The 18559-nt window shown below is 36.1% G+C and overlaps 1 protein-coding gene across 1 annotated transcript in view; it reads right to left on the reverse strand.

Annotated features, from left to right (window-relative positions):
* The window catches only part of LOC100264591 (mitogen-activated protein kinase kinase kinase 1), a 31464-nt gene extending 16114 nt beyond the window's left edge, over window positions 1-15350 (reverse strand). The window contains exons 1-3 of the mRNA XM_010647086.3: window positions 14498-15350; window positions 9115-9199; window positions 8839-8901 (exon numbers count right to left, since the gene is read on the reverse strand). Of these exons, the coding sequence (XP_010645388.1) occupies window positions 8839-8901; window positions 9115-9199; window positions 14498-15198 (849 nt within the window). The 5' untranslated portion in view covers window positions 15199-15350. The remainder of the gene's footprint in view (window positions 1-8838; window positions 8902-9114; window positions 9200-14497) is intronic.
* Window positions 15351-18559: the final 3209 nt, after the last annotated feature.

Here is an 18559-nt window from a genome sequence, read left to right on the forward strand (position 1 = left end):
GGGAGGAGCTTTGATTAAAACATTGGATTTCCACAAGGAGATTCACCATCTGTTGCAATGACAGAGCAGATATCATCAGAATGTTCACTTGAGAAAACCTGCTGGATTCCAGAAACCCTCCAGATTATGCTCTATTTCAGCTAACTCTAAACAGAACCAGATATGATCTGGTTATCTTTTCTGGAAGCCTATTTTTTAGCAGTCGTAGTGAATCAGCTGCACCAAAATTCCCATCTCCAGTTCCTTTACTGCCAAGCTTAACTTTCTTCAGTCCAGGCTTTGATATCAAAAGGAGAAAGCACCTGCCTGCCCAACCCCTAATCATTGGTGATATTCCTTTTCCTCGGGATGCTAGGACATTTGTAAAGGTCCTCCAGTCCCTGGTGCTGAAGGTAGTGTTTCCAGTTTGGATAAACCCACAATTTGTTGATTATAGTTATAATTTCATTACGAAAATCATTTCTGTAATTCAATTTATTTGGGAGTTGAAGTGAAAAATGTCAAAAGCAATGCAGGCGCTCAAGTAACTGGTTCCCTTCCAAATGAGACAAGTATTTCAATAGTCGTAGAGATGGGCTTTCCCAGATTTAGAACAGAAGAAGCTCCACGGCAAGCTGGAGTAAACAACATAGAGTTGATGATGGAGTGGTTGTTTTCCCACCCGAGGGAAACTCACAAAGATGATGAACTTGCTCGTGCACTTACCATGTCACTTAGGAACTCTAAATTCGATATAAAAGGGAATTTGAGGTTGAGGAAATTTACAGCTTTAGTAGATGACCTGTTGGCTGAGGGTGTCTTGACACTTGATATACGTGTTGGAGTTTTTGTTTGGGTTGGTCAGACTGCAAATCCTAAAGAAAAGCATAACGCTTTTGAAATCGGTCAGAAGCACATTGAAATCGTTGCACAACTGGAGGACTATATTGTCGTGAATCCAACCAAGCATGTCACCTATGCTTCCCACACAGTTGGAAGGTACTCTGCCAAGCGATTTTGGAACGCTCAATATTTTAATTGGAGGAATTCTAATGTTTAAAACAGAACTCACCCTATGATGAAGACTCAGTTTCTGATGAAAGAATGGAGTTTCTGGCACGGAAACAATATTTATTCCTATCATAGAAGCAAACAATTTTCGTCGAAAACCAAGTGATCAAGATGATGCAGGCTGTAAGAACAGCCCAAATGCATTGCAAATGGTCAGGCTAGATGACGAAGCTCTTGTCCAAGAGTTGAGGCGAATGCTATTGAAAATGGGAATATCGAAACAAAAACTAAAATGCTCTCCCTCTTCTCTCATGTCCAAAATTAAAAAGGATTAAGGTAGGCATTGGAATGAAACTTGTTTGATAGAAAGGATTTATTTGAATCAGAATGTATGTTGGGTAGTTCGACAATGGCTGGTTCTAGTGATTCTGCACTGAAGTTGGATCGAAGACTTGCATTTCATGGTGAATCTATTTCACTTCTTAAAGCAAAAACTGCTATTCGAAGACTCTGCAGTCTAATTGGAAATTAACTCCCTTCAGAGCCAACTTGCCATCCAAATCTTAAAGGTTCAGAAATTCCAGTTATTTGAGGTGAAGCCAAGAGGTAGTCTTGTTCATCTTCAAGCAAAGACAAAACTCAGAATGGTTCTGCAGAAGCTCTGATCTTAGAATTTGAAAAGACAGATCGCGATGAGAGATCAAGTGATACATTTGATGGTGATTTCCCTATGCAAATAGAGTATAATGGCCCTACTCAATCTAAAATATCAGAAACCACATGAGAGTTTAAAACAATCTCCAGAATAGCAAGACCTTTACAAGGACTATTGCGAACTTTATCACTACTAGCATGGTAATCCATACATGTTTCAGGAGAAGAGTGACTATGCTCAGAACCTAATTCTCGAGAAGGTGATTAGTGGCTGTGAGTCAAGGTAGAATTTTAGTTGGAGAGCTAGGTGGCAATCTTTTGAAATCTATCAGTTCTTGTGATGGACTAACAAGGGGAATTCCGAACTGATCCTTTCTGAGAAATTTTAAAGATCTTTTCTCTGATCATGATAGTTTTAATGATGTTCTTCTAAATCAGGATTTAATGCCTAGCATCACTTGTTCAGAATCTCAGCACAAAAGAACATCCTTAAGAGAGAAACTTTTGCTGGAAATTCAGAGCATTGGAATCTTTCTAAAATTGGTGCTTGACAAAGCATAGATGGAGGATGAAGAAATCAATAAAGGCAAATGTTATACTAAATCAGTTGCTTCTACTTCGGAGAGCCTCTCTGCTAGCAAATGTTGCACTGGTATCCAAAGAAGTCAACATGTTATCAGAACTGATTTCAGGAGGCTAGAGAAAATAACACAAACAAGGTCGGCACTGACGTATCCCTGCAAAATAAAGAAACTACAGATGCAGGAGAACTTCCAGGTTGTAGAATGGTTTTCAAACTTCAGGATTCCGAAGTAGCAGAAGTCTTTGAACAGTCTCCTCAGCCCTTTCATCAATTCTAATTGTAGCAACAATTTCTTCAAGCATAACAAAACTTGGCAACCTCATGGAAAAACTGACGAATGCTTGTTTCAGAGCTTGTGGTGGTAAATCAGGGCATCAATCCTAAACTGGCAGTCAGACTGAACTACTTGGAAGGAAACTTGAAATTTGTGTGAGAAGAGAGATTGATTTGGGCACAAAGAGAGCAATCTGCAGAGGTCTCCTCATGCATTCACCAACAACAGTCTCAGTCACACCCCCAGGTCCCACTCCAGCATGGCTACCTTGGTGCACATCCTCCTCCTGATGCTTTTCTTTTCTTTGTGATCTCATTCATTTTAAATCTGGATTTCAAAAACTTTTTTTTTTGTTAAAATAATTCCAGTTTTTTTTAAATTTCATCCTTAGGAGTTTTTAGATCCATAAAATCCCCATATTCATAAACTAGTTACCATTTTCCTTCTGGCATGCATTTTCACCATTTTCTTTATTTTTAAACTAATTTTCTCGATTTTCTTGATTTTTAATAACAATGAATAATCTTTATGATTCCAAAAATAATGGAACTCATGGCATTAATTCATGCAAAAGTAAATTGGGTCTTGGTGGGGGCCCAACATCCATCATATCTTCTTTGATAATGATTCAATTGAGATGATGGTTTGGTATTAGATTGACTTAGATCCTTTTTGTGATATATATATATATGAGATTGTTTTACACCTATTGTCAAGCTAACCTTTTTTCCCCTTGAAGCACTTAGCTTGTTGCCCAAGTACGTGTAGGGAATTAAACCAAATTCCCAACCCGTGAGAAACAAAAATTAGAGAAAACACACGCCAAAGAAAAACAATCACACACACAAGACAATATTTACGTGGTTCGGCAATTTGCCTACATCCACGGAGTTGCAGGGATATCACTATTATCAGGGAAGAATACAGAGTACAACTTGGCGGCTACAATATTCTCTCTATATATATAGCACGACAACCCTACCATACTAAAAAACCCTAATTACAAAAGGTGGTTCCACAATGGGCTAAACGGGCCCAACAGGCCTCAATAAATCTCCCATTAAAAAAGCCATGCAATATTATTCGGGTCGGGTCGTCAAACCGGATCAAACAAAACTAGGCTCCACAAAGCCCAACAAATCTCCCACTTGGAGACTAGTCCAATCACCAACATCAAACCGCTATCCTCCAAGAAACGATCCCTCATCCCTACAACTCATCCTCCTGTCCTCAAGCTAGAAGACCAATTGAAGCTGCGCACAGCTTCAACTTCTCAATAGTGACACCCTTAGTCAACATGTCTGCAGGGTTCTTAGATCCACAAATCTTCTCAAGTATTACCAGTTTATCCTCAACAAGATAACGGATAAAGTGGTATTTTGTTTGTATATGTTTCGACTTTGAATGAAAAGCCGAATTTTTGGCAAGAAAAATTGCACTCTGACTGTCACTGTGTAGAATGCCCATCTCCTGCTTCTTACCCAATTCATCTAAGAAACCATGTAGCCAAATCATCTCCTTTCCAGCTTCAGTTGCTGCAACATACTCAGCTTCTGTAGTAGACAAAGTAACAATCTTCTGTAGATTTGAAGTCCATGATATAGCTGTACCACCTAGAGTAAAAACAAACCCAGTAGTACTCTTTCTACTATCAATATCACCAGCAAAATCAGCATCTACATAACCCTGCAGTTTCAAACTTGCACCTGTGAAGCAAAGACATGTATCTAATGAACCCTTCAGATATCTTAAAATCCACTTGACTGCCTCCCAATGCTGCTTTCCAGGCCTACTCATGAATCTGCTCACAACTCCCACTGCATGTGCAATGTCTGGCCTTGTACACACCATAGCATACATCAAGTTGCCAATAGCTGAGGCATAGGGCACCTTGCTCATATGGTCCCTTTCTTCTTCTGTCTTCGGTGACTGTTCTTTGCTTAGTTTGAAATGACTACCCAAGGGTGTGCTCACTGGTTTAGCTTTATTCATGTTGAACCTGCTGAGAACTTTCTTCACATACTCTGACTGTGAAAGTTTCAATGTACCATTAGCCTTGTCTCTAATGATTCTCATACCAAGGATTTGCTTTGCAGCTCCCAAATCCTTCATTGCAAACTGTTTGGACAATTGCTTCTTCAGATTATTAATCTTCTCAATGTCAGACCCTGCAATAAGCATATCATCCACATACAACAGTAATATGATGTAAGAATTGTCAAAGGACTTAACATAGCAACAATGATCAGCTTCACATCTCTTGAACCCAATTCTATGCATAAAATTGTCAAACTTCTTGTACCACTGTCTAGGAGCTTGTTTAAGGCCATACAAGCTCTTTCTCAGTTTGCAGACTAGATTCTCTTGTCCTTGAACAATGAACCCTTCTGGCTGAATCATGTACAGGTCTTCCTCCAAGTCACCATGAAGGAATGCTGTCTTCACATCTAACTGCTCAAGATGTAAGTTTTCTACAGCCACCATTCCAAGTACAAGTCTAATTGTTGACATCTTCACAACTAGAGAAAATATCTCTGTGTAGTCAATGCCCTCCTTCTGTTGGAACCCTTTAACCACTAATCTGGCCTTGTAACGTTTGCTACCATCATGCTCATTCTTTATTCTGTATACCCACTTGTTGTGCAAAGCCTTCTTTCCTACTGGCAATTCAGTCAGTTCCCATGTCTGATTCCCCAATAGGGAATCCATCTCATCCTTCATGGCTAACTCCCACTTGCTTGAATTCTCATCTTGCAAGGCTTCATCATAACACTCTGGCTCACCACCATCAGTCAACAGGAGATAATTTAAAACAGGTGAATAACGCTGTGGAGGTCTAATGTTCCTGGAAGATCTGCGAACTTCAACTACAGGTGTCCTCAAATCTACCTTTGAATTTACATTCTCCTTATCTTCTTCACCCTCTTTTTGGACAGTACTTTCAGTCAATTCATCTAAGTTGACAAACTCAGATTTCTTTTGATCTATCTCTGTAACATCTGACGTTACAGTTAACCTGTCCTTGTACATAACCTGTTCATTAAATATCACATTTCTACTTCTGATAATTTTCCTGTTTTGTTCATCCCAAAACCTATAGCCAAATTTCTCATCACCATAGCCGATGAAAAAACATATTTTTGACTTTGCATCAAGTTTACTACGAGCATCAGAATCAATATGAACATAAGAAACACAACCAAAAACTTTTAAATGTGAAAACTTCACCTCTTTACCGCTCCAAACCTCCTCAGGAAGTCTGAACTCCATGGGAACTGATGGTCCTCGGTTTATCAGGTAAGCTGCAGTGCTAACAGCATCAGCCCAAAAAGTTTTTGGTAGTCCAGCATGCAACCTCATACTTCTAGCACGCTCATTGAGAGTTCTATTCATGCGCTCAGCCACACCATTCTGTTGTGGTGTCCCAGGAATGGTCTTCTCCATCCTAATTCCCTGTGCAGCACAATACTCACTGAATCCTCCATCTATGTACTCTCCTCCATTATCTGACCTCAAACATTTTACTTTCAAACCTGTTTCTGTCTCAACCATGGCCTTCCACTTCTTAAAAGTTACAAATACATCAGATTTATTTTTCAGAAAATAAACCCATACCTTTCTACTTGAGTCATCAATAAAGGTGATGTAGTACCTTGAACCTCCTAGGGATGCAACCGGAGAAGGCCCCCACAAATCAGTGTGTACTAGTTCCAATTTTTCAGCCTTCGGTGTCCTGCCAGTTTTCAAGAAGCTCACCTTTTTTTGCTTTCCTAAGATGCAACTTTCACACATGTCAAAATCAATGGACTTCAATTCTGGTAGTTTTCCTTTTGACAGCAACATCTTCATCCCTTTCTCACTCATGTGACCAAGTCTGCGGTGCCATAGGCTTGTATCAGTACTTGCATCAGCAACTGCAATTGTGTCTCTTGGACATGAGGTCATATACAGAGTGCCAGTCTTCTTTCCACGAGCCAATACCCTAGCTCCCTTTGTAACCTTCCAAGTACCACCAACAAATAGTATTGCATGTCCTTCATCATCAAGTTGTCCAATAGAAATCAGATTCCTCCTCAGGTTAGGAATATGTCGAACTTTCTCCAGTAACCAAACAGACCCATTGGGCAATGATATCCGGACATCTCCCAGACCCACAACATCCAAGGCTGAACCATCAGCCAAATACACCTTACCAAAATTACCTGCAACATAATTCTGTATGATTTCTCGGTGTGGAGTGGCATGAAACGAAGCTCCTGAATCCAAAACCCAATCATCAAGTGGACTGTCTACTGCAAGAAGTAATGCATCCTGTACCTCTTCTGTTACAGCATTAGCAGAATCATCTTCATTCTTCTTCTTAGGGCTTTTGCATTGCCTTTTAAAGTGACCTGTTTTCCCACAATTCCAGCATTGTACTTGTTGGCCTGATCTAGATTTGCTTCTGTTCCGATTAGAATTTCTGGAATTTGATCTACCCTGATTTGAATTTCTGTTATTACCTCTGCCTCTTGTCTCAAGGTTTAGGGCAGAACCAGATCCTGAGGTTTCACCTGCATCTCTTCGGCGAATCTCCTCAGCCAGAATTAAATCTCGTATATCATTGTACTTGAGCTTTTCCTTTCCTGTAGAATTGCTTACTGCCATCCTCATTGCCTCCCAACTGTTTGGCAAAGAAGCCAAGACAATCAGAGCACGAATCTCATCATCAAAATCAATTTCTACAGATGATAATTGATTTGTGATTGTATTAAATTCATTCAGATGTTGTGCTACTGATGCATTCTCTGCCATCTTCAAATTGAACAATTTCTTCATCAGATGCACCTTATTGTTTGCGGATGGCTTTTCATACATACCGGACAAAGCCTTCATCAAATCTGTTGTGGTCTTCTCCTTTACAACATTGTGTGCAACAGACCTAGACAGAGTTAACCTAATAACACCTAGAACCTGTCTGTCAAGAAGCGCCCATTCCTCAGCCTTCATACTCTCAGGTTTTGTCCCCAAAAGAGGCAGATGCAATTTCCTCCCATAGAGATAATCTTCAATCTGCATCCTCCAATACGCAAAGTCTGTGCCATCAAACTTTTCTATTCCAGACGCCTTTCCTGCTTCCTCTGCCATTGCTCCCACTCAAACCTAACCCTAGGCTCTGATACCAGTTGTAGGGAATTAAACCGAATTCCCAACCCGTGAGAAACAAAAATTAGAGAAAACACACGCCAAAGAAAAACAATCACACACACAAGACAATATTTACGTGGTTCGGCAATTTGCCTACATCCACGGAGTTGCAGGGATATCACTATTATCAGGGAAGAATACAGAGTACAACTTGGCGGCTACAATATTCTCTCTATATATATAGCACGACAACCCTACCATACTAAAAAACCCTAATTACAAAAGGTGGTTCCACAATGGGCTAAACGGGCCCAACAGGCCTCAATAAATCTCCCATTAAAAAAGCCATGCAATATTATTCGGGTCGGGTCGTCAAACCGGATCAAACAAAACTAGGCTCCACAAAGCCCAACAGTACGCTCTCTATCTTTCATTTTCAAAATTCTATGAATATGTATGTTAGACATGAACTATGTCCATGTTTTAACATTGTTTCTTAGTTGCCTTGATATCTACTTGACTTTCTTTGAAAAAATGCATGTTGTGTGCCTTATTTTGAACTAACTTTGATGTCTTGTGATGGCGCTTAAGAAGTAGTCCAAGTACACACCCTAACTCTCCCTTATGATTGTGATTTGAATTCTAGTTTGGCATGCTAGTGTTAGTAGAATTTTAAAATCACCTTAGCTCTTCTTAGTACCCTAAGTTAATAAGTTAATTGTCATATTTCCTTCAACTTAGCTAGTAGAGACCTCTTTAGGGCTTAGAGGGATGCTACCTCTTTGAGGTACCTCCCCGATAGGTAATATAATCTCTAGACCCAAACTCGAGCTTTTTCAAAACATTGGAGTTACTTTTTTTATGGTTTTCTTTCTTGTTTTATTTTCTCTTTTTAAAATAAAATAAAATAAGTGGCAACTCCATTTTTACTAAAACTAATTTTTCACTATCAAAAGCTAGTCTCACCGATAAGTGGGGATGCATATGAAAAATGCGGGTCCACATAACAATATAAAAGTATTCTCATTTAAAGTTGCAACATTATGTTTGTAATTGTCCTTAATAGATTGTCTCAAGGATTAGGCGCAAAAATGATGAAAAAATCATTCAAGTTTGCTATAGTTGACAAAATGCAATGTAGAAAATAACATATCTTGCAATGTGTTACAAGTAAACAAAAGAAGCTAACTCAAGAACATAAGAAACATACCTTGTTTGTGCCATAATACCGAACTATGTTCTCATGTTCAAACTGACTTAAAAGAGAAATCTCCTGGACCAATAAGGAAGGAATTAGAAAAAAAAATCCCATAATACAACCAAGATCGACGAGCAGTTGCTCTTTACTGCAATACCCATGTATGCAGTGGACTTGAGGGTAATTGTGATGTACAAAAAAAAAAGTTCAAAAAAAATTTATTACAAAAATAAGAAAGATTAAACCATATTTGATGAGCATTTCTTCAAAATAAGACATTCTTTTCACCTGTTCAAGTTGATAAATGCTTTGTTTGCCCTGACTCCCTTGATCAAGCAATGAAGCCTCCTTCACAACAAAAATGATTCTATCACTACAAAAAAATAATAAATAAATAAATGTGTGAGAGAGGAAAAACATAAACATGTCAGTGATAGTCAACAAGAACTAATTTGATCATATCTATTCTCAAACCCAATTGTTTGATTCTTTATGGTTGGTAAACAACAAGAAGTTGATCACTGCTCATAATCTCATACTTTTAAGATAAGGAGGACTACAAAGAGAAAAACCTTAAAGGGGTCAAGACCTAACTTTCTCATTGGAAATGAAGAATGATAGATAAATAAGAAGAAACAAAGAAATGAAGCTGATAAGATCACCACTCTCTTAGTATGAGAAATAAGCAAGGAGTTAAGGTATCAAGACAAGAAGGATAAAATATTAAGAGTAGATGAACTAAAAGAATATCTAGACCTTGAAACCAACAGATGTTAGGATAGAGGGTTTGAAATCACCACAAATCTTCCCAAAAGAGACTTAGAGTCATTCCAAACTAAGAATTGGATATACTAAGAAAACTAAAGAAACCTTGTGCAATTGCTCTCCATGTGCCCTAATGTGATCCTTGAACAAAATGTTAGTATCCCAACCATAAGAGTGCAAACCATAATTAATAATGACTACCTTATGGAATGCAGTGTCACTAGCCCAAGCATAGCTCTATAGAAAAGGCTTTATTCCTTGTAGAAATCATTCCAAACCCTAAACCCTTTTCATTCCTAGGCCTATAAAATTGATACCATTCGATTTGATGTCCTTTCCTTTTCTAATAGGAAAATAAATAGAAATTTCTCTCTTCCTTTCTCTAACCAATAAAAATTCCAAATTCTCTCAATCTTAGAAGGCAATCTTGACTACAACACTAGTCTAATAGTAAACCAGTATAGATATAAGGTAAACAAGATCAATAAATGTAGCTCTTCATCCTAAGGACAGATAAGCTCTTTGACAACCTCCTAGTTTACAAGAGACTTTTTTTTGTTTTTCTAAAATAGGGTCTTAAAACTGAGGAGCCTTGAGATTTCTAAGTAAAATAAACCCTAAACAATAGAGGGGCTACCTCATGGTCCAACAACCTAAATGGGAAGCTAGACTAAAGATTTGTCTTAACTCAAACTAATGCCTAACAAGATACTCTAAATTAGATTTATCTTAAGTCTTGATATTTATGTAAACATTGAAAAAAAAAGTCTTTTAATTATTCTTTCAAATATTAAAAGTGTGATTTAATCTTGGTACATATCCTCTGATCTACTACTATTATAAAGAGGAAAGGAGAAAGAAGATCCCATGGTGTGAACCCTCTACAAGCCTTTACCCAACCTTTCATACAACTATTCACTACCATAGTAAAAACAAATCAAAGATAGGCAACCTAAAATCTAAAGTGTTAATTTAGAGCCAAACCTTTTTTTGAGCAAAGCAAAGTTTAGTAAATTTCAATCAACTTGATCATATGTCTTTTCAAAATTTATCTTAAATGCCATCCCCTCCTAGGCCAAGTGAACTTTCTCATCCACCATCTCATTGATGACCAAAGACAAGTCCATAATCTACCTACTCTAAACAAAGTCTGCTTGTGAAGGAGAAATCTTCTCCTATAATACCTGTTAGCCTAAGGGTTCTCCTAATCGGGTTTTGATGATAACAAATCATGGTTAAGTTACCAATAGGTTTGAATTGTAAAGAATCTCAAGTATTAATTTGGAAATTCATCAAAGGACCTAATGGATACAAGATCAAGACGTTTGGAAGACCTTTAATCATAGGAAACAAATGTAAGTTGAATGCATGGGTGCACTTAGGGTTTACATATCATTTCATGCATCTTTCAAAAACTTGGTTTATTCTTTAAAGTTTTATTTCCATCAAAACCCGAGTTTTATCAAATGTACTTTAGGCAAAACATTTCAAAATTGGCATATTAATTTACCTAAAGACCTTGCCTAAGTGATTAGAAGAGAAAAGAATAGAAAAAGATAGGTTTTCGGAGCCAAAACGTTGAACCGGTCGAGGCACTGAGTCAGCTGGCTCAGCTGGTCAGGGTACCAGTCAACCAGTTCCCTTTGCCCAGTCGAGGTCCTGTCGAAGAGTGCAAAAACACTCTCTCTCTCTTCCAGTAGTCTTCCCTTCCCGGTTAAGGTGTCCTCCTTCCTGGTCGATGTCGACCCCCAGCTCGATCGGTTGAGGCTACTTTTTGTTTTTCTTGGCTCCCGAGGTTAGAAACCTATAAATTAAGAGCTCCACTTCATTTGTGACATAGAGAACACTTGCATTTATTTGTCTACACACTAGTTCTTGCCTTAAAAGCTCTCATTTCTTTATTGGTACATTAAATCTTCACTTACATATCCTTTAGTGCACCTTTGTGATTCATCTTAGCTTTGATTTGTATTTGAGCTATTATTAAGCTAGGTTGAGGGATTCATTCTTGTAAAATTGAGTGTTAAAACCTTCAAGTGAGTTGAATCTTGAAGAGATTATATAAGAGCTCATTGGAGCCAGAATCCAAGTGTAAAGGAGATTAGAAGCTTGGTTGAAGCTTCAAGTTAGTGGAACCCTCACTTGGTTAGGAGCTTGAGAAGAGTGGACGTAAGCAAGGAAGTGTCAAACCATTCTAGAATCTAAGTTTGATTTCTCTACTCTATCTCTTTATATTTGCATCTATTGTGCTTGAATTTGTTGTGTTAAAAAAGATTTTGAAAAACCCAACTCACCCCCCTCTTGGGTGTTTTTCTCATTTAAGATTAGCCTTTATTTTTTCAATACCATCCAAACTCATAAGATGCATGCCATGAGAGGATGCTTTTGCTTTTGAAACTGGTGTAAAGGTTAGTAAAATAGTAATCATGGCATTTGTCCTCAATAAGCATTCACTTATCACATTGTGAACAAATCAACACTTAAGCAAATCCAATGAATAGAAGCAACCAATTTCTGATTGGAAAAACTGGTATATTTAGTAGTGTAACAACAAAGGTTTAATCTTATTTAGTCTCGTGGGTAGCCATTCACCTAGTAATAGGTTCAGGTGTCAAATGCAAAAACTAGTGAGTATTTTTCTAGGTACAAAGAAACAATATTGAGGAAAATGAAATTATACAACACTCTAAATTGGAATAAAGGGTTAGATTTGTAATTAATAATCTTCCATAATTGACAAAAGCTTTCAAAGAAACACATTGACAAATGATTTGGTGGAGTTACATGTACTTACTAATTTGGTTGTCTTTGGCATATTGGTTTATTTATTTATATTTATTTTTATTTTATTAGAGACATATTGTTTATTCCATTTGGCACAATAATTTATTTATGTGATAGTATTGGGTATAACAATTAAACAAAATGAGGAATGGAATTAATTAATCACTACAATAAAAGAGGACTAAAGTAAAATTAAAAAAAGTGAGAATTATTTTAAAGTTCAGAGGATAAAAAATGAGAAATGGTTGAATTTTTGGTTTTTGGATCTTAATATTTTTGACACCTTGGTTGCATGATCCCAACATTTGTTGCATTGTTCTTCCCTTATCAAATTTTTGCATTTTGGTCATATTTTTGTACTCTGATTTTATATTCTAGTCAAGTTGTTCAAGCCTCATCAATCACCTTTTTTAGAACCCTAATCATATTATTTAAACTCAATCACATTTTTCTTACCATAATAACATTTCATATCTTGATTATATTATTTCTACACTAATTATATTTTTCATACCTTAATCATATTTCATATTCTAATCACATTTTTCTATTTTGATCATATCCTTCATACTTAGATCGCATTATCTACATCTCAATAATATTTTTCATATTTTATCAAAATTTCTACCTTATTCATAGAATGCATAATTTTTACACATTTTTCATCATTATCTCAAGAATAACACCAACATACTTAGCCTAAAATGGTGTGTTATGTGCAGGGTGAGTGAAGAGTCTATAACTCATGTTTTCTTACATTACCCAATAGCATTAGCAATATGGTGTAAGATTATTTGGACTTGGAGGAATTTCTTGGGTCCCACCTAGAGAGGTGGAGGAGAGGCTAATAATATCATTTAATGGTTTTGGGGGATTTCCTCGAGGCAAGACTCTTTGGCGCATTGACGGCCTTACTTTAATTTGGATCATTTGGTAAGAAAGTAATGCAAAGATTTTTTAGAATAGATGAAGGATTCTATAAGCATTTTAAGACTTATTTTGTTTCTCTTCTTCACTGTTGGCTTCTACTAGGTTATTAGTGAAGCTTTTGCAAGTATCCCTTTGAGCCTCATTATGCTAGGTTGGAACCTATTTGCTAAACTAAAAGAATTATGGAATGCAATAAGTGAAGCCTACTCAAATTTAGGCAACTCAACACAAGTATAGAGATCATACGAAGATTCAATAGACCAAGCAAGGAGATCAAAGTGTAACAGGTATTATAGCATCCTAAAAAGTTTATGGCATGAACAAGACATGTTTTATGATCTTAAATGAAGTTGTGCTACCTATAGGGCTCGGTTTAAGAGGATGCTTGGAAAAGAAAAAGTGTTTGAATTTCTTGCAAGTTTGAATAAAGAATTAAATGAGGTTCATGGATGTGTACTTGGTAAAGAACCTCCTCCTACAAGAGAAGTTTTCTTAGAAGTCTGAAGGGAAGAAAGTAGAAGAACTATTATGATAGACAAGACAACTAATCTATTATTAGTATTTCTACTGTGGAAGGGTCCGTCAACTGAAGTTGGAACAACAACTATCAGCCAAAGAAAGAAGTTTGTTTGAGTAATTTTGTTAATAGAAATTAAGGTTTAAAAAGAGTTCAACAAGAAAGGAAGAGTAATGTTGTTACTCATGAAAGCCTGTTTTAGCTTATACAAGAAGTTGTTTCATGATTAATGAATTTTTTGGATAAGAGCAAGATTATCCTTTTGAAATCATAACTTCACCTTTTAGCTAAAGCCAAAAGCAAGAAGCTACCCCAAACAAGGGCTTAATGTCTGACTTTTTATTTCTTTGTAATGCCCAAGCCCTAATAAAAACTTTTTGTGGTAAGGAGACAACCAATGTAAAAGATGGTTAATTTGAAAAATTTGTAGAATTTATTAGGAACTCTAGGCGGTCAATAATATTAGCGCAACAAAAAGATGCAAAGCTGCACCATTTCAACAAAATAAGCCCTGTCAGGTTAAACAATTTACTGCCCACATCGTTATCACACACAGGAAAAAAAATAATATTCCCAGGCATTTCAAAGGTACTGAAATGATAGAAACAATGATTAATTTATATATGAATATGAGAACCCGAAAACTCAATATATGTCCCATATATTAACACTCACTCAGTATAGCCTTTGTACACTCTTCCAAAAGATCCACTTCCTATAAGCTCACCCCTCTGCCAGGAATTGATGGTGCGCTTGAATTGGCCATTTGGCGAAATCCCATAGACTGACTCCAAAGTCGAATTCTCATCATCATCGTTTAACGTGCAAGAACAAGACTCTTCTGTCCCAATGTTCTCCCCATCGACCTTATTTCTCTCGATTTCCGTCTCCTCTTCTCCATCCGAAGGGTTAACAATTCCGCATTGAGCTGACGAATCCATATGCCTGTCACCTCGAGGAAAAACACGAGATTTCCCCATCCCAGCATTCCCTCCACTAACGTTATTTCTCTCAATTACCACATCCTCTTCATTTCCAACCTCAATTTTATCAGTGAGCCTAACCCTAGTTCTAAACTCTCTGATCACCTCCTCCGCCACCGGCTGCTTCTCCGGAAGGAGACTAAGGGAAGACAGGCACGTCCAGGTCTCCCAAATGAGAAAATCCTCCAGGGAGAGGCCGGGGAAGGGGCAGATTTTGTCTGACATGGCGGCTATCCATTGCATTTGGAAGCTGGGGTGTGAGGAGAGAGGAGAGAGGTCCAGAGAGCTGGTGCGTAGGGTGGTGGAGTCGTCGGAGGTGGCGTTGCGCCGATCCAGCAGCTTCCGCTTCAGCAGTTGCCGCTTCAGCCGCTTCTGCTTGTGCTTGGAGTTCATAGCTCGCCGAACAATTGAAGTTGAAGGAGACGGCGGAAAGTTGTGGTTAATGGTGGTGGAGGAGATAGTGTGCGGAGCTGAAGTAAGAGCCGTTTATCTCTCTAGAGATCGAGTTGAAGTTAGTCAGAGTGCAAGAGCAAGAAAGATCACTGGGAAAGGATAGGGTGGGAACGTGGCGGATTCCTAGAGGTCAGAGGTAGACCAGAGTCAACGATTTAGAGGAGAAGGCTGTTAATTAAGAATTTCCACAGCCGAGTTGCATCACGCCGCGTGCCCAGTTGTACACACGTGATAATTGACTACTTCATTTTTAAATTAAATAACACTTTAAACCCCAGTTTTTCAAAATAAAAAATGCCTATATTAATATAAAAAAATATTAGATTTTGGAACACTCTGTGTTGACTGGGTTTTTTATACCTATGTTCTTACCCATTTTCCATGTCAGCATCCATGTTTGAAAAGGTGGAAGGGTTAAAAATAATAATAATTGCAATATAAAATTTCTCAAAACGAAATAAAACATTGACTTTATCCCATTGAGATTTGTGTGGAGAATTAAGATAATATTTGAGAATTAGATGTTACTACTTTTGGTTTGGACTAGCCAACTCTTGATGGATGTTTAAGAACTATTGTAAGTTGAGAACTTTTATTCTTGGTAATATCTTTGCCCTCATCTAGAGTGATGTTTTTGCCCTTCAAAAAATTAGAATAGCAATGTTTAAAGAGGTTATAAACTCAAGCACTTTAAAATTATTTAGTCTTTATATAAAAAAAAAATTAAAAATTAAAATGAGTTGAAATAAATATAAAATTAATTTATTGAGCATAACAACAATTTTTATTTTACTTTTTTTTTTTTAAAATACCACTTAGGTCATTGCTAGGCAATTGTGATGAAACTAAGAATCTTTAGTTCTGTGATGAAAATAAGAAGTTTAGGTTCCTTTCCCTTTTTCAACCTCATAAGGTATTAGGCCGTTGTTGTAAGTTCATCCCATTAGAGCTACAAGGAGAAATAATTTGTGAAAAGTATTATAAAAAAAATACTAAATAAGTAGAAATTCATATATTAAGAACCAAATATACTCCATCAAAGGCTAACATACCAAAGACTTACTCAAAGTTGTCGATTTTGATGAGAGTAACCTCGTCTACCACCTTGAACTGTCCTACTAAACCCACAAAGAATACCATTTGTTGCTCCAATGTGAATTTAATATTTTTTTGCCTACGGAAAACATCTTGAGTAATTCTAATATTTTCATAAAAATAAAAAATTATGTGATTAAATAAAATGTAAATAATATATACCTTCTGAAATCCATGTTGTTCTCTTTCAAACTCCACAAGAAAACAAGCAAACCTTTATCCTTTAATGCCTGGTAGATTTTAGGAGCTTGAACTGGAGGTACAACATTCAAGAATTTACAAGATTTTAGAAATTCAAAAACAAAATCAATGCTAAAAAAGAGCAATATTGTGGAACCCACTCCTTCATTACACAATCCATTACTAGTCATGCACAGAACAACTAGACATGAACATGGATGAAGCCTTTCCACTTCAAATTGTTGTTCTTTATATAATATTATATTCCACATGGTTTAGTAGGTTTTTTCCCCTAAAATTTCAATCTTTGGACAACAACAAAAAAGGTATATATTCTGATCACATGGTTTAGAATTCCACATTCCTTTCCTAGTATTAAAATTCCATGTGTTCTTTTATCTTGGGTTTCTCCATGGAAGCATCCAACTAAAAGACAACACGCAGCACCATTCTTCTCTTTTACTAGGTCTTAATTGTTTAATACAACATTTACACTAAAATTTTCCTCCCCTTCTCTTCTATTTCTAGAGTAGAATGCTCCACAAAAAGCGTATCTTCCATAATTTGGACAAACAAACACCAAGCTCCTATGTTTTATTGGAAATTAAATAACCATAAGCTGTTTTGTGCCTCAATTCATAATGATTCTAACTTTAGGGATTGACAAGAATACACCTATTAATTTTGTAGAGTCCCAGAAAGATTTTTTTTATATACAGAATAATAAGAATATTAATAACAATACTAATATATTTTTTTATAGACAAATAACAATATTAATATTTAATACACTAACGTATGAAAAAAAAACAACATTCACTTGCTTTAAAAATAATAAACAAAAATGACATGACCGATTAGTTCTTTGGTATCAATAAAAACACGTTGAATGAATTTAGCAACATTTGCTTCCAAAAATAAAATTTAAGCAAGTAAAAAAAAAACCCCATATTAACAAGACAACATTTGTATGACATCAAAACATAAGAAAAACATTTGATTTAGTATTTTTTTCCTTTGCTTAGTACTTTCTAGAAGCGGCAATTTGTAATGACCAATATGGACAAATACCATTTTCAATTGTTTCATCTCCAATTTGAACTTTGAGACTTTTAAAACTTGCTATCCAAACTTCCTATTAGATAAAATCCGAAAAATGGCCATATGATCCAAAACACAAGCCTCCTTGTGAGATAAAAAGGCCAAAAGTGGCCATACAATCCAAAATGACATTCCCTCATTTGCATGGTTTCGGCTTATTTTAAATACAAGTGTAAATTGCTTGCATTAACATCAGATGAATCCAACATAATATTCCAAGTGTTAAGACATGTTCATACACACAAACACAAATTTAATCGCCCATGCAATTCCGCTAATCCAAACATCCGTCCTTTAATACGAATCACAAAATTTAAAAATACTATGAGAATCCAGCTAACAAATAATAGAATAACAAATTGATATGTGAAACCCTAGGAGACATAAACAAATTGGTGAAAATAAAAAGCAATAAATAATGAATCAAATGAAGAAGGAAGAAACCTTCTTGAGAGAATCAAATGGAATAAATTGCGAAAAGATAGTGCAAGCATTGTTATGTCGAAACCTAAATGTTAAATCAGCAACACTTTCAAATACCACTTCTTCCCATCGCATCCCTCTTCAAAATGATCTAGTCATAGGTTTTCATTGAGAGAATCAATTTTTTTATCTTAAAAGATTTTACATTCAACTCATCTTATAAAAAGATGAATTCATTCTTTTATATTGAATTTATATTTTGAAAAAATGAATTCATTTTTATATTAAACTATTTTTTTAAAAAAATAAAACAAGTCTTGTTTCAAATTTAAAAGTACGATGAAAATAAATTTATTTTATAGTACTATTTATATATATATATATATATATATATTAGAAAATTATGTTGTTTATGTAAAAAGCTCAATTAAATGGAGTTGTCACTTAAAAATATTCAAACATATCATATCTTAAAATCATTGCCCTATTCAACATACTACGA

The sequence above is a fragment of the Vitis vinifera genome, chromosome 12 (assembly GCF_030704535.1).
Source record: "Vitis vinifera cultivar Pinot Noir 40024 chromosome 12, ASM3070453v1".
In the NCBI taxonomy this organism is placed as follows: domain Eukaryota; kingdom Viridiplantae; phylum Streptophyta; class Magnoliopsida; order Vitales; family Vitaceae; genus Vitis; species Vitis vinifera.